We start from the raw sequence: 27027 nt of genomic DNA on the forward strand, positions 1-27027 counted from the left end.
GATTGTCTCAAAAACACAAAACAAAACAGTTCTTTTGTGGGGATTATTTGTAGTTGTTGGACCAGAAGCAATTATTTTTTCATACGTTAAAAGAGTTGTATAAAATATGAGATGGAGATGTACAGTATAGTAATGTAGCTTATTCAGCTTGTTAAATTAAGTCTCCTGTTCTGATTTAGACTGACCCACAATGTTGGATTTAGCTTGGAGAATATAACTTTACTACATCAGCAATATTCCCCAAAGAGCGTCTTCAAACACATGGTTAAACAAATAATAAGAGGATCCATACATTTCTATTACACCTGAATTATTAATTAATTTATTTATGTATTGAGACAGGGGTCTTGCTCTGTTACCCTGGCTGGAGTGCAGTGGTGTGATCTCCGCTCACTGCAACCTCTGGTTCCTGGGCTCGAGCTTTCCTCCCACCTCAGCCTCCTGACTAGCTGGGACTATAATCATGCACCACCACGCTGGCTAATTTTTCTATTCTTTTTTTTTTAGTAGAAGCAGGGTTTCCTTATGTTGCCTAGGCTAGTCTCAAACTCCTGGACTCAAGCAATCTGCCTGCCTTGACATCCCAAAGTGTTCAGAGTACAGGCATGAGCCACCACACCCGGCCAAGCCTGAACTTTCAGCTAGCTTTCATCATTAAATGAACCTAAAACTTTTATGAAGATCCTCTCAGAGTTAGCTAAACTGCAAAGTTTGAGGACACAGTATTCCATAAGACCACTTTCACTTCTGACACCAACTGCAAGTCTTTGGGGTCTGGGAAGATTCCCAAAGTTTCGATAACTTGCTAAAAAGATGCTAGGAGAACTCACTGCTAAGAGCTATTATGTTCATGGTTACAGTTTATTTCAAGGAAAGGATACAGATTAAAATCAAGGCAAGGAGCCCATAGAACCAAGTTCAAGAGGGTTTCAAATGTTGGAGCATCTGGTATTCGCTCCCCATTAAGTCAGGAGGTGTTACTCTCAGTATCAATATGTGACAGACTGTTGCCATCCGGGGAAGCTCACTTGTGCTTCAGTGTCCAGATTTTCAAGTTAGGACTTCATTAAATAGGCATGTTTGATTGATGGATTGCCCACATAGTTGAGCTCAGTCTCCAGGTTGGATTCAGACTGATACTGGGTGACCCAAAGTCCCCATCCTAAATCACATGGTTGGTCTTTCTGGTTGGCCAACCCTGCCCAGAAAGACACTCCTATCAAGTATGACATAGATTACCTCTCAGGAGCAGAGGGCACCTGTCTTTGGGCAAGGCTAAATTGTTTAATAGGTAGGATGTAAAATTAAAACTTACCTCTATGGTTTCTTTAGGAACAGACTCTGTAGACAACAGATGGATTTGATCCTAACTCCATGTATTAATAAGAACCGGCATAATTTCTTTCAAGTAGTCATTTAAACTACATTATAACCTCATTAGGTGAATCCTCTAGTATATTTTTATCCCGCTTGGGCTTCACTGAACTTCTTGGTTTTATTTGGTTGATGTCTTTCTTTACTTGTGGAAAGTTCTGGCCATTTCCTTTTAAAATAATTCTTGTTTCATTCTCTCTCCTCTCCTTCTTGGACTCCAATGACACATTATCTTAAACCATTTGAAATTGTCCCACAGAACTTAGACATGCTGTTGTATCCCCTTCCCCCTCTTTTTCTCTGTTTCAGTTTGGATATTTTCTATTGATCTGTCCTCAGGTTTATCAGTCCTTCTGCTAAGTCCATCTAATTAATTATTGATTTTGAATATATTTTTCCTTTCCAGTATTTCTTTTCTGTAGTTCCTATTACTATGCTGAAATGTCTCATCACTTCATACATATTGTCTGTCTTTTCTACTAGATCATTTAATATTTTTATCATAATTTTTTTTTTGAGACGGAGTCTCACTCTGTCACCCAGGCTGGATGGAGTGCAGTGGCGCAATCTCGGCTCACTGCAACTTCTGCCTCCCGGGTTCAAGTGATTCTACTGCCTCAGCCTCCTGAGTAGCTGGGATTACAGGTGCACGCCACCACGCCTGGCTAATTTTTGTATTTTAATAGAGATGGTGTTTCACCATGTTGGCCAGGCTGGTCTCAAACTCCTTACCTCAGGTGATCTGCCTGCCTTGGCCTCCCAGAGTTCTGGAATTACAGGTGTGAGCCACCGCACCCAGCCTATCATAATTATTTTAAAGTTACTATTTTTTTTGAGATGGAGTCTCTCTCTGTTGCCCAGGATGGAGTACAGTGGCGTGATCTCGGCTCACCACAACCTCTGCCTCCCAGGTTCAAGCAATTCTCCTGCCTCAGCCTCCCGAGTAGCTGGGATTACAGGCACGCGTCACTATGCCCAGCTAATTTTTGTATTTTTGGTAGAGACGGGGTTTCACCATGTTGGCCAGGCTGGTCTTGAACTCCTGACCTCAAGCGATCCACCCACCTTGGCCTCCCAAAGTGCTGGGATTACAGGCGTGAGCCACCATGCCCAGCCTAAACTTACTGTTTAATAATAATTCCAACATTTGGGGCATCTTTGAGTTTGCTTATTTTGACTATTTCCTTTACTTTTATTTACCATTGGTCACATTTTCTTGCTTCTTTGTATGTCTCATAATCTTTTATTTTATACCAGACAACTTCTTTTTTTTTTTTTTTTTGAGTCAGAGCCTCACTCTGTGACGCAGGCTGGAGTGCAGTGGCTCAATTTCGGCTCACTTTTTAGTTTTTCATACTTCTCCAAAACTGTCTTCTTTTAAAATCACTAATATTAGGGAGGGGAAATGTGACTGCTAATGAGTGCAGGGTTTCTTTATGGGGCGATGAAAGTATTCTGAAACTTGGTAGTAGTGATTGTCACGCACCTGTGAATATACTAAAAATCTACTAAAAACAACTGAATATGCAAAAAACAACCGCAATCTCTGCCTCCCGAGTTCAAGCAATTCTCCAGCCTCAGTCCCCTGAGTATCTGGGATTACAGGCCTGTGCTACCATGCCCGGCTAATTTTTGTATTTTTAGAAGAGATGGGGTTTCACCATCTTGGCCATGCTGGTCTCGAACTCCTGACCTCAGGTGATCCACCCGCCTCGGCCTCCCATAGTGCTGGGATTACAGGCATGAGCTGCCGTACCTGGCCTGTATACCAGACAACTTCTATAAAACAAAGGAGAACCTGAAGTTTACTTATTTTTTACTTAATATTTACCTCCAAAATTCCATTTATTCTGTCTGGCCACTAAATTGATTAAGTCTAATTCATAAGTAAGATGAGTCTGTGCTTTGTTGCAGCTATAGTTTGATTCAGTTTACCGCTGGGTCCAAATACTTTGGGGCAGAATTATGACTTTCTCCTCAGCAGGATTTGGGATCTAAGCACTGACATGATTTCAGAGATCGGTTTTGCCAGCTGAGCTGCCAGCTTTTTAGGTCGCTGGGAGGTTCTCTTTGTTCTTTAATTGTGCTTCTTGCCTTTCTGTGTCTCAGGAGATCTCTGCTTTGCTGCTCTTACCCTTGCCTCCGGAGGGCAGCTGTTTTACATTCTATAAAGGCCTGGAATGCTGTGGAGGGCTTTTTCTCAGCTGTTGCCTCCACAGCCTTTGGTAGCCAAAAGCTTGGATTACCTCAGATGGATTTCTGTCTGCCACTTGCCAATCCTCCTTTGGAAGATAACTGCCTTGTACTTCAGGGAGGTCTACATACTTCAGATGGGATCTCTTTCAGTTCTTCTGACCTGTCTTCAGCTTTCAGTGTGCTACCTGTGTATTTAGTGAAGACCTGTAGGGGAGTTGGTAGATGGGTACAGATGGGTTCCATGTCTGGGGCTACTTGTAATTCTTTTTCCAGCACATTAGACTACTCAGCTTTACCTCCACCACACCTTGGAATTTTAATCTGTCATGCTAGCCTACATTTGGCATTAAAATTTTCTTAAAAGTCTGGTTTGTTTCTTCTTATCCCCATCTATAGTACATTTTCTCCTGATGCTGCTGCACCGGGGAAGAGAGTAGTGTTGGGCCTCTCTCTCCTATTAAAGGGCTATCACTTTCTGAAATTTAATTCATTAGGTGTTTGTGTGTTCTCTGTTCTGTGACATTTCTTTTTCTTTTTCTTCTTTTTTTTTTTTGAGACAGGGTCTCACTCTCAGCCAGGTTGGAGTGTAGTGGTGCATGATCTCGGCTCGCTGCAATCTCCGCCTCCTAGGCTCAAGTGATTCTCCTGCCTCCGACTCCTGAGTAGCTGGAGATTACAGGCATGCACCACCATGCCCGGCTAATTTTTGTATTTTTAGTAGAGATGGGGTTTCACCATGTTGGCCAGGCTGGTCTCGAACTCCTGACCTCAAGTGATCCACCCACCTCGGCCTCCCAAAGTGCTGGGATTACAGGCGTGAGCCACCATGCCCGGCCCAAAATCCCTGTATTTATCATCTTTATTTTGAGATAGTAAAACATGCAAATGATGAAAAATTTAAAACTATCAGAAGTTAGCAGAAAGTAAATCTGCTTCCTACCATTGGCTCCCAGCTGTCCCTCATTTTTAGTTATTGACTTAGTAGTTTCTTACTTTTATCACCATAGTCCCCTAAGGTGTCTCTTCCTTTCCAAGTCAAACCCTTCCATCTGTGTTTCTGATTGTATCCTATTCAACTGTACCAGTTTATGAGTGAGTATATATCTTCTGTCTCTGTGCCTCTCAGTCTTTTTCCCTGAATCCTTCCCTTCAGTCTATGGCCTTTCCCATTTTAAACAGCCATTCTGATACCACCTCCTCCTATTTACCTCTCTCTCCTAGTTCCCTTTGAAAGAATAATATACCCTTGTTACTTATAATTCCTTACTTTTCTTTCAGTTTTTCATACTTCTCCAAAACTGTCTTCTTTTAAAATCACTAATATTAGGGGAAATGTGAAACCCTGCCAATTAGAAACTCTGCTAATGGGTGCAGGGTTTCTTTATGGGGTGATGAAAGTATTCTGAAACTTGGTGGTAGTGATGGTCACACACCTCTGAATATACTAAAAACAACTGAATAGTATACTTTAAAAGGGTAAATTTTATATTGAGTTATATCTCAATAAAGCTATTATTTTAAACATCACTGAGTTCTTAGATCTAGTGGTTTTTTTCCAGTCCTTATCCTATGTCATCTCTCTGTAGTTTCTGACAATATTAACCATTTCCTCCTCAGGATACTCTGTTCCTTGTATTTATTTGATACCAGTCTTCATGTGCTAATCGCTCTCATGATTTTTTTCTTGTTTCTTTTTTATCTTCACTCTACACATTCTCCCAGGGCAATCTCAACTACTTCCATGACTTTAGGTCTTCAGCTGTACACATAGATAACACCTGAAGATTTATCTCTAGCCAAATTGCTCTGTTGAACCCAAAGCCAGTATTTCTTTTTTTTGAGACAGGATCTGCCCTATCACCCAGGCTCTATCACCCAGGCTCTATCACCCAGTCACTAGGGAGCCTTGACCCTGCTCAAGCAATCTTCCCACCTCAGCCTCCTGAGTAGCTGGAACTACAGGCCCGAACCTCCACACCCAGCTAATTTTTGTATTTTTAATAGAGATGGGGTTTTAGTATGTTGTCCAGGCTGGTCTTGAACTCCTGGGCTTCAATTCCTGACCACTCGCCTTGGCCTCCCAAAGTGCTGGGATTATAGGCATCAGCCACCGTGCCCGGCCAAGGCCAGTATTTCTATCCCCAAGCAGACATGAACTATATTTCTCACAAGTACTTCAAAATAGGAATGTGTTTTGGTCTGACTAAAAAGGGCCATGTGGCTCTGAAGAACAATTCCGAGATATACATATGGATTTTCTTCCCTTAGAGGAAAAATTGACGGCATGTTATTTGGCACATTTAAGATGGCTTCTAAATACTTTAAAAATGAATGCAACAAGAGTGGGTTAAAAATCTGTTGTATCTCTTTATTATATCTCTTGGGTTAAAATACTCATTTTGAATGTGATATTTTTGTTCCATATTAGATTTAATTTCACCTATTTGTTTAACAAATACTTGAATGAAAGCTTTGTTATTCCAGGACTAGAGCGCTGGGAATATAGCAGTAAACCAGACAAATAAATCCCAGCTTCATGAAATTTATAGCCTAGAGGGGGAAATGCAGGCAATAAACAAAATAAATAAGTAAATATATAGCATACTAGATGGTAGTAAATGCTAAGGAGAAAATTAAGGTAAGGTGATTGGCGTGGAGTTGGAGAAAATTGCAGTTTTAACTTGGTTATCAGGGAGGACTTTACACAAGTGTCACCTTTTCATTGAAGACTTGAAGGAAGCAAGGGATTAAGCCATTCAGCGATTCAGGGGAAGAACAGTCTAGTCAGAGGTAACAGAAGAGCAGAGGCCCTGAGTTGGGAGCATAAGGTGTTGAGGAACAAGGGGGCCAGTGTGATGGAAGCAGTGCAGAGTTACAGGAGGGAGATAATGGGGGGCCAAATATTAGTGGGCCTGGTGGGCCATTGTAAAGATTGTACCTTTTCTCTGAATGAGTTAGGAGCTATTGAAAATTCTGTGCAGAGGAGTGACAAGTTCTAGGTTTTTCAAGATCACTGCAGCTACTGTGTTGAGGATAGTCTGAAGTTGGGGAAAGGAGGGGTTATAAATATAGCAGGGAAACAGTTTGGGGAAGGCTATTTCAATAATTCAGGAAAGAACAAGAGATGATGATTAATTGGTCTAGGATGGTATTGAGAACATAATGAAGAAACGTTTAGGTTCAGAAATATTTTGAAGATAGAGCCTGTAAGTTTCCATTAAGTATCTGATGTAGTGACCACTAAATATTGTTGCCTTCCTGATAAGCTATAACTGAATTAGAATTTTCTAATATAATAGAACTAAGTAAATTTACTAGATATGCCTACAATGATGAGAGTGTATAATCGTTTTTCTCACTGATTGTAATGTCTTACTACAGTAGTTTCCCCACCTTATCCTTGGTAGGATATGTTCCAAGATCCCCAGTGGATGCCTAAAACTTCGGATAGTACCAAACCCTATGTATACAGTCATGTGTTGCTTAATGACAGGGATATGTTCTAAGAAATGCACCAGTAGGCAATTTTGTCATTGTGTGAATGTCATAACAAGTACTTAAACAAATCTTGATGGTGTAGTCTGCTACACACCTAGGGTATGTAGTATATAGCCTTTTCTCTTAGGCTACAAACTTTATGGCATATTGCTGTACATATATTAAATGCTGTACATACTATAGCATGTTACTATACTAAATACTGTAGGCAATTGTAACACTTGGTAAGTATTTGCATATCTAAACATAGAAAAGGCACAGTAAAAATATGGTATAAAAGATTTAAAAATGCACCTGTGTAGGGCACTTAAGTATGAGTGAAGCTTGCAGGACTGGAAATTGCTCTGGGTGAGTCAATGAATGAATAGTGAGTGAATGCAAAGGCCTAGGACATTACTGTATACTACTGTAGATTTTATAAACACTGTACATGTACTATCTAAATTTGTAAAAATATATATTTTTTTCTTTTTAATTAAAAAAAAAAAATCGTTTTTAGACAGTCTCACTCTGTTGACCAGGCTAGTGCAATGGTGTGATGACAGCTTACTGCGGCCTGGAATTCCTAGGCTCAAATGATCCTCCCACCTCAGCCTCCTGAGTAGCTAGGAATATAGGTGTGTGCCACCACACTCGGTTAATTATTTTTTAAACTTTTTATAGTTGAGAAAGGTAGTCTTGTTACATTGCCCAGGCTGGTCTCAAACTCCTGGGCTTAAGGATCCTCTCCTCTTGGCCACCCAAAGTGCTGGGATTATAAGCATGAGACACCATCCCCAGCCATTTTTCTTTCTTTAGTAATAAATTAACCTTAGCTTACTGTAACCTTTTTACTTTATAAACTTTTTAATTTTTTTAACTTTTGACGCTTTTGTAATAACATATAAGAACAGTACAGTTATACAAAAATACCTTATATCCTTATTCTACAAGCAGCTATTTTCTATATTTTAAATTTTTAATTTTTTTTTACTTTGTAAACTTTTTTGTTAAAAACTAAGACACAAACACACATGGTAGCCTAGGCCTACACAAGGTCAGGATAATCAATATAGCTGTTTTCCATCTCCACATCTTGTTTCACTGGAAGTCCTCAGGGGCCATAACATGCATGGAGCTGTCATCTCCTAGGATAACAATGCCATCTTCTGAAATACCTCCTGAAGGACCTACTTGAGGCTATTTTACAGTTAACTTTTTTTTTTTTTTTTAAAGTAGGAGTGTACTATAAAGTAACAGTGAAAAATATAGGAAATATTACTAGGAGTTTTTCATCTCTGTTATAACATCATAATCTTTTTTCTTTTTAGGGACAGGATCTTACTCTGTGCTCAGGCAAGAGGTACAGTGGCATGATCATAACTCACTGTAACTTCAAACTCCTGGTCTCAAGTGAGTCTCCTACTTCAGCCTTCCAAAGAGCTGAAATTGAGTGCCTAGAACTGCAGGCATGTGCCACCATGCCTGGCTAATTTTTTTTTTTTTTTTTTTAAGAGGGTTCTCACTATGTTGCTCAGGTTAGTCTCAAATTCCTGGGTTTAAGCATTCCCCACGCCTCGACCTCTCAAAGGGAGGATGCTGAGACTACAGGTGTGAGCCACCACATCTGGCCCATTATAATCCTGAGGGCCCACTGTCATATGTATGGTCTGCCGTTGGCTGGAGTGTCATGTGGTATGTGACTATACTGTGTTTTTTCCTATATGTACATACTTACGATAAAGTGTTTTTCTTTTGTTTTTTTTGTTTTTTTTTTTTGTTTTTTTACAGTCTCTTTCTGTTGCCCAGGCTGGAGTACAGTGGCACGATCTCAGCTCACTGCAACCTCCGCCTCCCAGGTTCAAGGGATTCTCCTGCCTCAGCCTCCCGAGAAGCTGGGATCACAGATGTGTGCCACCACACCACGCCCGGCTAATTTTTGTATTTTTAGTAGAGACGGGGGTTTCACCATGTTGGCCAGGCTCGTCTCGAACTCCTGACCTCAGGTGATCCACCCACCTTGGCCTCCCAAAGTTCTGGGATTACAGATGTGAGCCACCGTGCCTGGCCAGTAAAGTTTAATTTATAAGTTAGGCACAGTAAGAGAATAACAATAAGTAATAATAGAATAATTATAACAGTATACTTTCATAAAAGTTATTTAAGACTTACGAATTGTTAATATCTGGAATTTTCTATTCAATATTTTTGGACCACTTTTGACTGTGGGTGACTGAAACCTTGGAAAGAGAAACTGTGGATAAGGGAGAACTACTGCATTCATTTTTTAATGTTTTACTTGTATTTTAAAATGCAGTGAGGCCGAGCGTGCTGACTCATGTCTGTAATCCCAGCACTTTGGGAAGCCAAGGCAGGAGGATTGCTTGAACTTAGGAGTTTGAGACCAGCCTGGGCAACATGCATGGCAAAACCTCATCTCTACAAAAAATACAAAACTTAGCTGGGTATAGTGGTGCATACCTGTAGTTCCAGCTACTCTGGAGACTGAGGTGGGAGGATTACCTGAGCCTGGGAGATTGAGGCTGCAGTGAACTGTGATCGTGCCACTTCACTTCGGCCTGGCGACAGAATGAGAACCTGTCTCAAAAATAAATAAATAAATAAGTAAAACTGCAGTAAATGTTTTACATAAATTGATCATGTTATGTGCAGTGCTCATTAATTCACAGATGATGAACATTTGAGTAACTCTATTTTATAAAGTTTGTTATAGTCTTATCCTTTCCCCATGTCTCTTAATGAGTGAGAGCAGTCTCCTTAATTTAGCCTCTAGATTGGCAAATGAAAAGGGGACAGTATAGCTTTTATTTGTATTTTTTAATGTTATCACTAAAAGATAAACTTTCCAAGTTGAACTTTTTTTTGTTTTTTTTGAGACAGGGTCTTGTTCTGTCGTCCAGGCTAAAGTACAGTGAATGATCTTGACTCACTGCAGCCTCAACTTCCTGGGCTTAAGTGATCCTCCTACCTCTCAGCCTCCAGAGTAGCTGGGACTACAGGCATGTGCCACCAGGCCTAGCTAATTTTTAAAATTTTTGTAGAGATGGGGTTTTGCCATGTTGCCCAGGCTGGTCTCAAACTCCTGGGCTCCTCTTGTCTCAGCCTCCCAATGTGTTTTGTGAGTCACTGCACCCAGCCAAGAGTAGATTATTCTTTATGGTTAAGTAATGCACAGAAAAGTGTATAAATCATATATGATTATTTAACAAATAATTATAAATAAATACTTGTGTAACCAGTCACTAGGTTAGGAAGCTGAACGTTGCTAGTACCCCGAAGTCCCCACTATATTTCTTTCTGATGATAACTTTATGAGTAACTACTATGCTAAGTTTTTTTTTTTTTTTTTTTTTTTTTGAGACAGAGTTTCACTCTTGTTGCCCAACCTGGAGTACAATGGCATGGTCTTGGCTAACCGCAACCTCCATTTCCCGGGTTCAAGCGATTCTCCTTCTCAGCCTCCCAAGTAGCTGGGATTACAAGCATGTGCCACCACGCCCAGCTAATTTTTTGTATTTTTAGTAGAGATGGGGTTTCTCCATGTTGGTTAGGCTGGTCTCGAACTCCTGACCTCAAGTGATCCGCCCGCCTCAGCCTCCCAAAGTGCTGGGATTACAGGTGTGAGCCACTGTGCCCGGCTCTTCTAACTTTTGATAATCATTTCCTTCACATCATTTGCCATAATGTAAGCATTCTCAAATAAAATAGTTTTTCATGTTTTTGAACTTTATATGAATCAAATCGTGTGTGTGTGTGTGTGTGTGTGTGTGTGTGTGTGTGTATTTAAAAATGGGATCTCACCATGTTGCCCAGGCTGGTGTTGAACTCCTGGGCTCAAGGGATCTTCCTACCACAGCTTCCCAAGTAGCTGGGACTACGGGCATGCCACACTCAGTGCCTCACATGTGTGTGTATGTGTATGTGTGTGTGTGTGTGTTTTCTGTCTTCATTTGCTCAACATGTTTCTAAGTTTCATTGTACAACTGTATCCATTTGCATTGCTATATAGAATTCCATTGAGTGAACTGTGTTATAATAAAAAAAATAAGATGATTGGTGACTGCAGGCTCTTAGATAGCTTTAGGATGGGTGTTGGTTACCTGAAAGACCAAAACATGATTAGAGGGTTAGGGAGGTGAGAGGTGCTAGAGACCAATCACCAATGGCCAGAGACTTAACCATGTCTATATAATGAAGCCTCCATTAAAATCCTTAAATGACAGGGTTTGGAGAGCTTCTGGGTTGGTGAACACATAGAGGTGCTGGGAGATAGTGTCCAGAAAGGGCATGGAAGTTCTGTCCCACCACCTCTAATACCTGGCCCTATGCATCTCTTCCCTTTGGCTGTTCCTGAGTTGTATCCTTTATAATAAGTCAGTAATAAGTAAACTCTGAGTTTTGTGAACCATTCTAGCAAATTATAAAACCTGAGCTGGGTTCATGGGAACCCTTGATTTGTAGGCAAGTCCAAAACAGTATGAGTAATATAGAGACCCAGTACTTGTGACCATAGTCTGAGATGAGGGTATCTGCTGGAGTGCAGTGGCACAGTCTCAGCTCACTGCAACCTCTGCCTCCCAGGTTCAAGTGATTCTCCTGCCTCAGCCTCCCAAGTAGCTGGGATCACAGGTGTGCACCACCACATGTGGCTAATTTCTGTATTTCTGGTACAGATGGGGTTTCTCCATGTCGGTCAGGGTGGTCTTGAACTCCTGACCTCAGGTGATCCACCTGCCTCAGTCTCCCAAAATGCTGGGATTACAGGTGTGAGCCACTGTGCCTAGCCTTTTTTTTTTCTAGTAGTTCTTTTTAATGTATTAGAAAGATCAGCTCTTTGTGATATGAATAGCAAAAATTTTTTCTTGGTTTATTGCTTTTCACTGATATTTTTATGGTTCTATTGTTTTTATTTATTTCTTTTTGACAGAGAGTCTGGCTCTGTGGCCCAGGATGGAATACAGTGGCACGATCTTAGCTCACTGCAGCCTTAACCCCCTGGGCTCAAGCAATCTTCCCATCTCAGACTCCCAAGTAACATATGCCACCACGCCCTGCTGATTTTTATATATATATTGTTTTCATAGAGTTAGGGATTCACCACGTTGCCCAGGCTTGGTTCAGTTATTTTTATTTTAGCTTTTCATTGCCTACAGCAGTGCTTGATGCATAGTATACACCGAATAAATATTTACTGAGGAAATGAATACATTCATTGGTGCTTTTTTGCCAAACAAAACTTATTTTAAAAGATGTTTATGTGCTTGAATCTTTTCACGTATGGCTTCTAGATTTTGAGTCATATTAGGAGGCCTTTATGCTGAGGTTACAAAGGAATTCTGTGTTGTCTTTTGTTTTCATGACTCAATTTCTTTACACTTATTTAGAGCCAGGACAATGGCTCACACTGTAATCCCAGTGATTTGGGAGGCTGAGGTGAGATCACTTAGGGCTAGGAGTTCGAGATCAGCCTGGGCAATATAGCCAGACCCTGTCTCTACAAAAAATGAAAACATTAGCCGGGCCTGGTTATACTGTTAATCTCAGCTACCGGGAGGCTGAGGCAGGAGGATCCCTTGAGCCTCTAGGAGTTTGCGATTACAGTGAGCTATGATGATGTCACTGCCCTCCAGCTTCAGTGATAGAGTGAGACCTTGTCTCTATTTTTAAAAATTTAATCTTTTTGTAACTTATCCTATGTGGTTGATTGTGAACACATTTCTCTCTAAAATGTCAACAGTTTTCTAAATCTAGAATATTAAGGTAATTAGAAAGTATGTACTTTAAAAATTAAAAAGTTATAAAGGATAAGACCTCATTTAAAGGCTGTAGGTTGGCCAGGTACAATGGTTTATGCCAGTAATCCCAGCGCTTTGGGAGGCTCAGGTGAGAGGATTGCTTTGAGCCAGGAGTTTGAGACCAGCCTGGGCAACACGGTGAGACCCTGTCTCTACAAAAAATTTAAAAATTATTTGGATGTAGTAGTACATGCCTGTAGTCCCAGGTGCTCAAGAGGTTAAGGCAGAAGGATTGCTTGAGTCCAGGAATTCTAGGTTACAGTGAGCTATGATTGAGCCACTGCACTTCAGCCTGCGCAACAGAGCTAGACCCTGTCTTCAAAATAAATAGGCCAGGTGCGGTGGCTCACACCTGTAATCCCAGCATTTTGGGAGGCCGAGACGGGCGGATTACCTGAGGTCAGGAGTTTGAAACCAGCCTGACCAACATGGTGAAACCCCATCTCTACTAAAAATACAAAAATCAACCAGGTGTGGTGGCTAGCACCTGTAATCCCAGTTACTCTGGAGGCTGGGAAGTGGAGGCTGCAGTGAACTGAGATCGCGCCACTGCGCTCCAGCCTGGGCGACAGAGCAAGACTCTGTCTCAAAAAAAGTAGATAATAAATAAATAAAGACAGTAAGTTATCTGTGGGACTTAAAAAAATAAAAAGAAAATTTTGTTCTCCCCCAGAATAACAGGAATTTGAGATATTTTATTGGCATGTGGAAAGAGATGACTGTTGGGAAGATAAATTTTTCCTTACCACCCAGAAAGCAATACTTGTTCACCATGTTTTTTGTTCCTGTTTCTCTCTTCATAAACTCTAACCTTGCACTGTTCACTAGATACCTTTGGCTGCTGAGCACTTGAAATGTAACTAGCCCAAATTGAGATGTGCTAATGCATAATATACACAGATTTCAAGGACATCGTGTTTTTTAAAATCGTAAAATATTTCATTCATATTTTTATATTACCTGTTAAAATGACAATATTTTTGATAGATTAAATATGTCTTTTTTCATTAATGTAGCTGTAGAAAATTTTAAATTATATGTGACATGCATTTTTTTCTTTTCTTTTCTTTCTTTCTTTCTTTTTTTTTTTGAGATGGAGTCTCACTCTGTTGCCCAGCCTGGAGTGTGGAGGCATGATCTTGGCTCGCTGCAACATACACCTCTAGGGTTCAAGCAGTTCTCCTGCCTCAGCCTTGGGAGTAGCTGAGATTACAGACACCCACCACTATGCCTAGCTAATTTTTGTATTTTCAGTAGAGACAAGGTTTCACCATACTGGCCAGGCTGTTCCCAAACTCCTGTCCTCAGGTGATCCACCTGCCTTGGCCTCCCAAAGTGCTGGGATTACAGGCATGAGCCATCACTACTGGCCTCATTCTGTTTCTTTTGGACAGTGTTGCTCTAACCTAATCACATCAAATACCTGGACATTCTTTTATTTTTGTCTTTGTGACAAATTTTTATAGTTCCTAACACCAGAGTACTTGTTTCTTTCATCAGATGACGTTTTTTCTTCCATGAATCAGTAGAGATAGGAGAATATTATCTTGTCATGTACTGGAGTTTTTCCCTTTAACAGAGATAGAACAACTTTTACTTTTAGTTTTCTATTACCATCTCCCTCCTAGTTTTTAAGATAATCTGCTCCCCCACCCCACTTGTTTATTCTAAACTCAACCATGTTATTTTTTGGTAAAGTTTGAATTATTAATTAAGTCATTTTAGCCTGTTTTTTCTGTTTCAGAATTTGAGCTTCTCTTTGATAAAAGGAATGGTGTCTTATGTTCTCTAGTCATTGATGCATTCATTCAACTGCATTAGAAGTTTGAGAGTAGAAGATGAAAAAAAGTTCTTGCCCTCAGTGAAATTACAAATTTGCTAGTCATCTGGTGATGATAAATTAACTGATAAATTGGTACATGTTATAACTAAATAGCAGTATTAATTACCTCATGATGTAATTAAAAGAAACAAATTTATTAAAATAAAATAACCCTATGATTGAAGATGAAAGTTGATATTTATAGTGGACAAATTATATTAATTTAGACATTTACCCAGATAACTTTAAAGTGCATTGTGGAGAATTAGTACTGCCTGAATTTGAGTCCTGATTTCACCACTTGCTAGCTGCTGTGAGACTGAGCAGATTACATAACTTGTATGCTTAAATGTCTTCATTTGTATGCTAGGGATACTAATACCTACTTTATAAAATTTGTGAGGATTAAATTAGTTAATACGTTGCTTAAAGCAATGTTTGGCATATAGTATCTGTATATCTCTATACATAGATAGAAATATGCAGATATTTGCTACAGTTTTATCAAATACTTTCCATGATTGACTGCAATCGTAATTATTTTATTTTGGTTTGGTTTTTGTTTTATTTTTTAGAGACAGAGACTCATTCTGTCCCCCAGGCTGGAGTGCAGTGACACAATCATAGCTCACTGTAACCTTGAACACCTGGGCTCAAGTGTTCCTCCCACCTCAGTCTTCTGACTAGCTGAGACTACAGGCATGCTCCAACACATCCAAATAACTTTTTTTTTTGTAGAGATAGGGATCTGGCTATGTTGCCCAGGCTGGTCTCGAACTCTTGACCTCAAGTGATGCTCCTGCCTTGGTCTTTCAAAGCCTCAAAGTGCTGGGATCATAGGCCTGAGCTGCCATACTCAGCCCATAATCTTTTTTTTTTTAAATTTTTAAAATTTATGTATTTATTTATTTATAGAGATAGGGTCTGGCCATGTTGCCCAGGCTGGTCTGGTACTCCTGGGCTCAAGCAGTCTTCCCACTTTAGCCTCCCAAAGTTTAAGAGTCATCTCGCCCAGCCCATGATTTTATTTTTAATGGTGGTATAATATTCAGTTCCAGCTGGGCTCAGTGGCTCACGCCTGTAATCCCAGCACTTTGGGAAGCTGAGGCGGGTGGATCACCTGAGGTCAGGGGTTTGAGACCAGCCTGGCCAACATGGTGAAACCCCATCTCTCCAAAAAAAAAAATACAAAAATTAGCCGGGCATGGTGGTGGGCACCTGTAATCCTAGCTACTCAGGAGGCTGAGGCAGGAGAATCCCTTGAATCCGGGAGGCGGAGGTTACAGTGAACCAAGATCGCGCCACTGCACTCCAGCCTGGGCGACAGAGTGAGACTCTGTCTCAAAAAAAAAAAAAAAAAAAAAAAAGTTCCATGGAAGTACCATAATTTATTTTCCTTTAAGGTTTATATTCATTTGAGAGGACAAATATCTGTATTGTTCAACTCAAATAATTCTTTCTTAGTTTTCTTAGTTGTCTTGAAATTTTAAGATCGGGAAAACATTTAGATGGGTAGCAGCACCAACTTGCTTTTTTCTGTTTTCTGGGGTTTAAATTTAAATTGTAAATGACTGTCTAGCACAGAAGAAGCCAAGAACTTTTAAATTAATTCTTCTGTTTTGGGATATGCAAATGGTGTCCAAACATTTAACTAAATAGTTTAATTACCCGCTTTTGAAGAATTTTAAAGTAGCCACAGCCTTGTGATCTTCACTGGGTTACTTTATGTTGAGAAAATTTTGGCAGATGATATGCAGGCCTCATTCAAATACTAGTTATATTGTCTTTCTCAGCTTGAATTAGGGGAACATTAGCATTGAAGTTTTCATTTTGAATTAGGATGTAGGAAATTATTTCCTGCTAAATGTTTGTCATCAAATGAAGTTTTATTTTAAAAAATTAATGGAGCATGTCAATGCCGCAGCCCCAGAAAAACAGCTGAAGCACAGGGTTACTTTTGGACATTCTGTTAAGTCCTTTTATTGCCATTTTAGTATATATGCATGATAACCTCTTGGAAAACTAAAATATGGTAACTCAGCTAGTAGCAGTCAGCTCACTTTTACTACTTAGAGTTGAATTTACTTTAGCGTATACTACTTTGGGTGTTGGTACTAGAAATAGAGCAAGCAAATACATTGGTGATGTGAGAAAAACCCATACTCACTATTAAAATATATTTCAAATGATTAATTTTATACTTTTATCAGTAAATGAGAGTTAACATTCTTTTGAAATACTTAGAACAAGTGTATTCTCCTGTGAATAAACTATTGTAAACTAATTTTAAAAAATCTAGATCCTTCTCTCAGAATAATGTTACATTGTTCATTACCAAATGTGGCAACAAGGAGAATACTTAAATAACAAATTGGCATTGTGCTTGTGGAAGATGAATTATATCTAAGTAGCCTTTCTCTTTGTAAAATGCTATTTTTTTTTTTTTGAGACAGAGTTTCGCTCTTGTTGCCCAGGCTGGAGTGCAATGGTGACCTCGGCTCACTGCCACCTCTGCCTCCCAGGTTCAAGGGATTCTTCTGCCTCAGCCTTCTGAGTAGCTGGGATTACAGGCGTGGCGTGCCACCACACCCAGCTAAATTCTGTATTTTTAGTAGAGATGGGGTTTCACCATGTTGGCCAGGCTGGTCTTGAACTCCTGACCTCAGGTGATCCACTTGCCTCGGCCTCCCAAAGTGCTGGGATTACAGGTGTGAGCCACTGTGCGTGGCTGCTGTTTTGTTTTAATACATCTGATTTTGTGAAAAATAGGCAGTATACTTTGGTGTTCCACAATAGGTGATTACACTTGATTTATTTTTGCTACCATATATCCATACTCTTGTGCCACTGGAAATGCCTTCTTTAAGACTGTCCAATAGCCCTCACTCCCTCTTGTTAAAACACATGTTCAGCCAGGTGAGGTGGTTCACACCTGTAATCCCAGCACTTTGGGAGGCCAAGGCAGGCGGATCACTTGAGGTCAGGAGTTCAAGACCAGCCTGGCCAACATGGCAAAACGCTTAGTCTCTACTAAACTTTTTGGTCTCTACTAAAAATACAAAAATTAGCCAGGTGTGGTGGCGAGCGCCTGTAATCCCAGCTACTCGGGAGGCTGAGGCAGAAGAATTGCTTGAACCCAGGAGGCAGAGGTTGCAGTGAGCCGAGACTGTGCCACTGCACTCCAGTCTGAGCAACAGAATGAGACTCTGTCTAAACAAACAGACAAACCCCGCATGTTCAGTAAATTAAGTTTCTTATTCATTAAGCAAGGTACTTTTAAATGTTGTGGGGAACTCCAAAAATAAACAAGTAGGACTTTGCACTTAAGCTTATTTTAGTCTGTTGGGTAGACACATAGGTTCACAGATTCTGTGTTAATCAGGACATTTTTTGTTATGGCAGAAACTCATTTTAAACTGGCTTAAGCAAAAAGGGAGACTTACTGGCTTACATAAATGAAAGGTTGGCTTTGGGCTTGGCTGGATCCAGATGCTTAATGTAATATTAGCCAGAATCTGTCTTTCTTCGTTTTATCATAGCTCTGCTTTCTTGTGGATTGGATTCATTCTTAGGCAGTATCTCCTCAAGTGGTGACAAAGACGGCCACAGCAGGGCCAGGCTTATATCTGAGTTTAGTAAGCTCAAAGAAAAGCTTTCTTTCCAAATAGTTTCAGCAGAAGTCCAGGAGTTAACTCTGATGGGCCAGATTTGGATCCTCTGGGGTGGATGGGAGTGGGGGACAAGGGTAGAGATGACCAGTTCTATTTTAATTAACTATGTGGGATAAAGGGAGATCAGTCTCCAAAATGGAAGCTGTAGGTTCTACAACCAGAGGCAAAGATGTTGATAGGCAAAAACAGCAAAAGGTCTACAGAACTGAAGAAGAGAAAGCTGTGATAAAAATGTTTTGGTTGATCTAAAAAGATGAATTCTGATAAGAGCTACTTAGGGAAAGCTAAAGAGAGGAGACAGTATTTGAATTGGGCCCTGAAGGACAAGTAGAGTTTTTCCAAGGCAGAATGTGTAAAGAAAAGATTTTCTAGGTCACTCGTTGGAGAAGTTTGGCCGTGAAAAAAGAAAATTAAAATGGAAGCTACTGGAATCTAAAGGGGAATGTTAAGATTTCTCCCCCTTCAATATGGGGAAGACTTAAGCTTTTTTGTGGCACAGGACCCTAAGCAAGTAAATAAGTTAACAATGCAAAGGAGGTAATCATTGATGATGAAGTGGAGGGTAATCATTGATAATGAAGTGGAGGAGAAAATATATTTATGTTTAGAAATCTAAGGTTAAGGATACACATGGAGGAAGTCACCTTAGAAAGGAAAAGAAAACCGTTTGTTCCCTGATGATAAGTGAAGGAAGGTGGTGGTGGAAGTTAAAACAGAAGTTTGTTGCTAAATAGTAAAGTGGCTTGTGCTTTGTTTTCTAAAAGTAATAAGAAAAAGTTTCTCAGTTATCTATTGCTACGTAACAGAATCATTCCAAAATGATTCTGTGGGTTATCAATTTGGCTTTAGCTCAGCTTGGTGGTTTCTTCTGCTGGTCTCACCTTCGGTCACTCATGGAGTTGTGGTCATCTGGAGTGTGGATGGATGGTCTAAGATGGTGGCTTCACTCACATGTTTGGTGGTTGGTGCTGGCTGTTAGCTGGCCCCTCTCATCCTCAGTGATCATTCACATAGCAGTGGCTGCATTTCAAGAGACAAAGAACTGAAGTAGTAAAGCCTCTTAGGACCTAGATTTGAAACTCCTATTCCCACAGTGTCACTTCCATTTCATTGGTAAAAGCCAAGTCACAAGGCCCGCTCAGCTCAAGAGAGTAAAGAAATACATCCCTCCTCTTTATGGGAGGAGCAACAAAATCACATCCCAAGGGGTGGGAGTATGTGTTGAAATGGGAGGAATTTGTGCTCCTCCTATTCCCAACTACCCAGCCTTTTATTTAGAAAATTTTCAGTCTTGGCAACCAAGTTAAAAGAATTTCAAAGTGAATACTCATATTTGTATCACCTAGATTCTACTATTAACATTTTTTTTTTTTTTTTTTTTTTCTGAGACGGAGTCTTTCTCTGTCCCCCAGGCTGGAGTGCAGTGGCGCGATCTCGGCTCACTGCAAGCTCCGCCTCCCGGGTTCACGCCATTCTCCTGCCTCAGCCTCCCGAGTAGCTGGGACTACAGGCGCCCGCCACCGCGCCCGGCTAATTTTTTGTACTTTTAGTAGAGACGGGGTTTCACCGTGTTAGCCAGGATGGTCTCGATCTCCTGACCTCGTGATCCGCCCGCCTCGGCCTCCCAAAGTGCTGGGATTACAGGCTTGAGCCACCGCGCCCGGCAACATTTTTCTATACCTGTCTAATCACATATTTATCCATCCTGCTATCCATTAATTTACCTTTTAAAAAAATGCATTTCAAAGTAAATTGTAAGAGCCAGGCACAGTGGATCATGCCTGTAATCCCAGCTGAGGCAGGAGGCTTGCTTGAGGCCAGGAGTTCAAGACCAGCCTGGGTAACATAATGAGACCTCCCCCATCTCTAAACGACAAGAACAACAAAGTAAATTGTAGACATTAGTACTTTCCTCTAAGTACTTTGTACATATTTAGCAAGAGTTCAATATTTACAGCTTTTTCTTTTGATATAAAGTTTACATGCAGTAAAGTGTGCATATTTTAAATATACGTTGTGCCCATGCCTTGTAGTCTACCACAGAAGGGAAAATAGTCGTATGAAGTAATTGCAAAATAATACTCTAAGAACATTCCAAGGACATTCTCTGAATTCCTCTTTCTTCATGACCTCCTCACTAATATTTTTTTTTTGTTTAGTATTACCTCAACACTTAGGATTTTCATTTGTATTATATTAATTTGAATTTATTTTGGGTTTTTCCCTACCTCCTTGTCGCACGTATATATTGAGCATATACGGTAGACAAGCATTGTGTTTGCTGGAAAGAAAAACCATAGAATGTAAACAGGAGCTGTCTTGCTTTCTAGGTATTTAAACTGGATGATGTATCACAAACCAGATTAGATTAATAATACGTAACATTTATTTAATGCTTATGCCCAAGGCCAATGATAGGCACTTTTATGTGTATTATTTCATTTAGTTTGTGTACTAATTTAGATTGATACTTTTTTATTTAAAAAATTAGGAAACTAAGATATACAGAAAAGTTTTCATTTGCCCAAGGTCATATAACTTCTTTTTATTTTTTTTGAGACAGAGTCTCTCTTTGTTGCCCAGGCTGGAGTGCAGTGACGTGATCTCGGCTCACTGCAAGCTCCGCCTCCCGGGTTCATGCCATTCTCTTGCCTCAGCCTCCTGAGTACCTGGGACTACAGGCACCCGCCACCACGCCCGGCTAATTTTTTGTATTTTTAGTAGAGACAGGGTTTCACTGTGTTAGCCAGGATGGTCTTGATCTCCTGACCTCGTGATCTACCCACCTTGGCCTCCCAAAGTGCTGGGATTACAGGTGTGAGCCACCACACCCGGCCGGTCATATACCTTCTTAAACTAAGGTAATGTGACTCCAGAATCTATATTTAACCCTTTTATCATATTGATTAGAAGCAGGAAATGTGCTCTGTGTTACAGAGTAGCTAAGCAACCTTTCAGTTGGTCGTATTGCTTCACAGGGTAATCTTAGTCTGAATTAAGTGTTTGTCTTAAATAGAGGAGTATAAATTTTTATAAGCTAATCTATGACGAAGTTTAAAAATTAACTCCTCATCTTTTCATAAATAAAAATATTTGAGGATTTTGAAAAGGAGAAATTTTGGTATTATAACTATTGATTTAGCTGCAGATAATCAGAATAGAAATATAATTAAAACTATATGACCAATTCAGCTGTAATTTAATCTTTGAGTGAAATATTACCTCAGAACTTCTAATAAGCCTTAACACTTTGTCTTATTATTCAAATCCATGTTACATTATACATTTTTAATATTTCTGGAAGATTATTAAACCTTAACCAGTTTTGCCCATAGTATTTTGATAAAATAATAGTTTCCTGTTTTATTGACTAGGTATTGGATGTTTTTATTGCTAATTGGCTTTTGAGCAATTTAACAAATAGCAAAAGATCAAAAACCATTTTGACTTGCTATTTCTGCGTATCGGTAAACCCTGTCTGAACTCTTGAAAATATGTGACTATCACTTAAGTCATTTCATACTAAGAATTCTGCCAGAATTACCACTGGTTAATGGCAGCCATTGTGACTGCTGAAATGAAAGCGTCTAAAGTTCATTTACTGTGCCAGCTTTCCAGTTGTGTCAGGAAATGGGATTAAAGTACTGTGTATCTGAACATCTTCTGTAACCCAACAGTGTATAAGGTGTTAAGTGTTCCTTCACCCAGATTTCATCCAACTGTTTTATTTTGTTTATTTTGTAGTATATTTTTCTAAGTGGCTTTAAGTCCAAAGTCATATGGGGTAGGTTGCAAACAAAATATATTTATGTTTAGAAATCTAATTGAGTGTTATGTTTATTTTTATGAATAGGCCTTGCTATTTTGGAAGCTACAAGAAAAAATTGAGGAAGGAAGGTTTGGTCTTTTTAGTGGACATGGCTCAGATACCCAGCAACAGCAGATTTAAAGAATGTCCATCTTCACATCCGGAACCAACAAGAGCAAAAGATGTGGACAAAGAAGAAGCATTACAGATGGAAGCAGAGGCTTTAGCAAAACTGCAAAAGGATAGACAAGTGACTGACAATCAGAGAGGCTTTGAGTTGTCAAGCAGCACCAGAAAAAAAGCACAGGTTTATAACAAGCAGGATTATGATCTCATGGTGTTTCCCGAATCAGATTCCCAAAAAAGAGCATTAGATATTGATGTAGAAAAGCTCACCCAAGCTGAACTTGAGAAACTATTGCTGGATGACAGTTTCGAGACTAGAAAAACACCTGTATTACCGGTTACTCCTATTCTGAGCCCTTCCTTTTCAGCACAGCTCTATTTTAGACCTACTATTCAGAGAGGACAGTGGCCACCTAGATTATCTGGGCCTTCCACTTATACTTTACCTTCTATTTATCCTTCTACTTACAGTAAACAGGCTGCATTCCAAAATGGCTTCAATCCAAGAATGCCCACTTTTCCATCTACAGAACCTATATATTTAAGTCTTCCGGGACAATCTCCATATTTCTCATATCCTTTGACACCTGCCACACCCTTTCATCCACAAGGAAGCTTACCTATCTATCGTCCAGTAGTCAGTCCTGACATGGCAAAACTATTTGACAAAATAGCTAGTACATCAGAATTTTTAAAACATGGGAAAGCAAGGACTGATTTGGAGATAACAGATTCAAAAGTCAGCAATCTACAGGTATCTCCAAAGTCTGAGGATATCAGTAAATTTGATTGGTTAGACTTAGATCCTCTAAGTAAGCCTAAGGTGGATAATGTGGAGGTATTAGACCATGAAGAAGAGAAAAATGTTTCAAGTTTGCTAGCAAAGGATCCTTGGGATGCTGTTCTTCTTGAAGAGAGATCGCCAGCAAATTGTCATCTTGAAAGAAAGGTGAATGGAAAATCCCTTTCTGTGGCAACTGTAACAAGAAGCCAGTCTTTAAATATTCGAACAACTCAGCTTGCAAAAGCCCAGGGCCATATATCTCAGGTATAGTCTTTTCTTACTAACTTCTCAAACTTAATATAACACAGAGTTCATATTTGTGTACGTAATTTGTGTGTGTGTGTGTGTGTGTGTGTGTGTGTGTGTTTTTAAAGAAAGGGTCTTGCTCTGTCGCCCAGGCTGGAGTGCAGTGGCGTGATCTTGGCTCGCTGCAAGCTCTGCCTCCCGGGTTCACACCATTCTCCTGCCTCAGCCTCCCGAGTGGCTGGGACTACAGGCACCCGCCACCACGCCTGGCTAATGTTTTGTATTTTTAGTAGAGACGGAGTTTCACTGTGTTAGCCAGGATGGTCTTGATCTCCTGACCTCGTGATCCACCCGTCTTGGCCTCCCAAAGTGCTGAGATAACAGGCGTAAGCCACCACGTCCAGCTCGTAATTTGTTAAGAAAAAAAATTTTTCATTTTGAATTTTGTTTTTCTTTGCTCTCAAGTGTGCTTTGATTCTTTGCTTGTGTGGCAAAGGATTAAATGTGATTAGGCCAATTGAAAAAGTGCTTGCTATTAATATTTTTCTAGGATCGTAAATAAAAAGCCTCTAATGAAGGATCTGGCTGTCACTGAGAGGCATTTAAGATATTTTAAATTTGTCTGTCCATGTCTCCTCATTACATATGATCCCTTCTTTCTCTTCCTTATTCCTTTTATTATTTAACGCAAATAAGGAATTTTGGTTTTTAGCCTGATTATAGAAATACTCATGCATTTTGTTTTGTTGTTTTTAACCATGAATCAATGAATGAAAAAATAACCCCAGAGAGAAGAGCAATTTAAAGGACTCTCCCTTTAAACACTTTTATCGATAAAAGTGAAGAATGAAATATTACCATTGCAGATTTGTGTTTTGCTCTTATATCTGTGTATCCTGGGAATGTTTAAGCCTCATTCCCACTTTAGTGTGAATTAATATCATTCAGCTAATTAGATCAGCACTTATCTACTATTTTGTCACTGGGAGTTAACTAGTATTTGGATGGGGAAGGGAGGGATGGATTTTGCATGATTTGGATTGGTTTATGTTGAATTGTTGACTTTATTTATTATTATTATTATTTTCAGATTTTTTGAGTTTTGCTCTTGTTGCCCAGGGTGGAGTGCAGTGGTGCAGTCTCGGCTCACTGCAACCTCCACCTCCCAGGTTCAAGCGATTCTCCTGCCTCAGCTTCCTAAGTAGCTGGGATTACAGGCATGTGCCACTACACCGGCTGATTTTGTATTTTTAGTAGAGACAAGGTTTCTCCATGTTGGTCAGGCTGGTCTCGAACTCCCGACCTCAGGTGAAGAGCCCACCTTGGCCTCCCAGTGTGCTGGGATTACAGGCGTGAGCCACCACGCCCAGCCAAATTGTTGACTTTAAAAAAAAACATTTTGGATGTCTGGAAGGAAGAGAAATAGGTGTTAAGAAGATTTAGACAGCATGATGGCTCACGTTTGTAATCCCAGCACTTTGGAAGACTAAGGTGGGAGGATCACTTGAGCCCAGGAGTTTGAGACCAGCCTGGGCAACATATTGAGAACCTGTCTCTAACACAGTTACAAAAAAATTAGCTGGACATGATGGCATACTCCTGTGGTCCCAGCTGCTTGGGAGGCTGAAGTGGGAGGATCATGTGAGACCAGGAGGTTGAGGCTGCTGTGACCCATGATTGTACCACTGTACTCCAGCCTGGGTGACAGAGCAAGACCCTATCTCGAAAAAAAGGGGCGGTGGGGGGAAGGCACTGGTCCCCCTAATCTTCCCATCCTGCAGGGCCCAGGTGACTGCTGGATTCATATTTGGGTCAATTTCTAATAGGCAGATGACTCCCCAGCTGTGGGTCTCTATTTTATAGTTTTCTTATGAGAGAAACGAATTCTGTGTTTAGTGCCTGGAGTCAGGATTTGAGATGTAGTATGGATTTAAGATGTCAGCTGTTTATAGTTGTTTGGGAAGGTCAGCTGCCTCGAACCTGGAGACAGACACTGGGGCTCTGAAAAGTTAGTCTTGCTATCAAAGAAAAGGAAGCTCCTTGTCTTGTAGGGAGCTAAGCTTAGGCTCAACCCTTGCACTGGTAGAAGGCAGAGCCCTACAATGAATGCATTGTAGCTACAATAGATTTTCTTGAAGTTAATACAGATGTTTATAAATTACATTGATTAATTTAATTATATCTTAAATTCTGAACTTCCCATTATTGAAAAATCATTTACCTACTGAGAGAAAAATTATCCCAGCTAAGCTGACATTACCATTCCAGATGCAATGTAGTCATCATCTTAAGCAAGTTGAGGTTTCTGGGTAGGTGGGTTATTTACTGTCCAAAGCTCCAAGATTGGGATTTGGAACCCAAGAACTTACATGCTTTTTATCTATGTTGTACGTATTCAAACCGAACTCTTTATTTATTATTATTTTTTTTTACCAGTATGTTGCCAAAGCCAAAGGACTCTTCTGCATTTTTTTTTTAATCACTGAGACAGAAAGCTCACAAGAATCCTATGAGGCCAGAGTATGACCCATCCCTATTTTACAGTTGAGGAAACTGAGATGTAAAGAAGTTAAAAGGAATTATTGTTAATATTTTGGTGTAATAATGGTATTGCAATTAATTAAATGAATCTTATATTTAGAGATGTATACTGTAGAATTTAAAATGTAATAAAATCAAGTGAGGTGTTGGGGTTTGGAGGGCTTATAGATGAAACAAGATTGGCTATATGTTGATAATTGTTGAAGCCAATGATGGATACCTGGGTGTTTATTATTCTACCTTGTGTATATTTGAAAATTTTCATGATAACAAGTTGGAGCTCAAGGAGAGGGCTGCAGAACTCTTTGTAAGCAGCAAAGTTCTGACATTCGAACCCATCTGACTCTAAAAGCCCTCCCTTTTTTTTTTTCTTCACTTTTTTGAGACAGTTTCTCTCTTGTTGCCCAGGCCGTGGAGTGCAATTGCGTGATCTCAGCTCACCGCAACCTCCGCCTGCTGGGTTCAAGCGATTCTCCTGCCTCAGCCTCCGGAGTAGCTGGGATTACAGGCATGCACCACCACAACCAGCTAATTTTGTGTTTTTAGTAGAGACGAGGTTTCTCCATGTTGGTCAGACCGGTCTCAAACTCCTGAGCTCAGGTATCTGCCTGCCTCAGCCTTCCAACATGCTGGGATTACAGGCGTGAGCCACCAAGCCCGGCCAGCCCTCCCTTTTTCAAACTCCAGTGATACAACATGCTATTTTGGAAGGAGTAAGTTCCCTGTCATAGGAGATATTCAAATATGGTTCAAATGGCTTTCCAAATTTAGTTATATGTCACAGTATCCTACAGAGTTTAGGCCTACTCAGTCCTAATTTGGAGGAAGGGGTGCCAAAGGACAGTATGAAATTTCAGGGGGAAGATAACCAGTTTTTTCAAAACTTTCCCCCTTGGACCTGCATTTGGGACCTCTTGACTAGATGATTTTAAAGTTTCTTCATACTTAGGAGCCTATAAAGTTGGGGAAATGACAAGACAAATAGCAAAGTGTAAAAATAGAGTACCCTGGGAACAGTTTCTTTTCAGCTCAAAACCCAAAGCATAGGTTGCTCATGCTTTCATTGCAAAACTCAACTTCCTGCCCTTGCTTGACCTTTTTAGTTTAGATTGGTCACTTCTAGTTCAACACATGTGTTCTCCACCCTTTCCTTTGGTGGGGCTGGG

At 40.1% G+C, this 27027-nt stretch overlaps 1 protein-coding gene across 3 annotated transcripts in view; it reads left to right on the top strand.

The window, feature by feature from the left end:
• PIK3C2A (phosphatidylinositol-4-phosphate 3-kinase catalytic subunit type 2 alpha) overlaps window positions 1-27027 on the top strand; it is a 125171-nt gene that overhangs the window by 16612 nt on the left and 81532 nt on the right. For all 3 annotated transcript variants that reach the window (XM_055282244.2, XM_055282242.2, XM_063641926.1), the window contains exon 2: window positions 22210-23338. In XM_055282244.2, coding sequence (XP_055138219.1) covers window positions 22274-23338 — 1065 coding nt within the window. In that variant the 5' untranslated portion in view covers window positions 22210-22273. The remainder of the gene's footprint in view (window positions 1-22209; window positions 23339-27027) is intronic.

Source organism: Symphalangus syndactylus, chromosome 6, assembly GCF_028878055.3.
Source record: "Symphalangus syndactylus isolate Jambi chromosome 6, NHGRI_mSymSyn1-v2.1_pri, whole genome shotgun sequence".
Classification (NCBI taxonomy): domain Eukaryota; kingdom Metazoa; phylum Chordata; class Mammalia; order Primates; family Hylobatidae; genus Symphalangus; species Symphalangus syndactylus.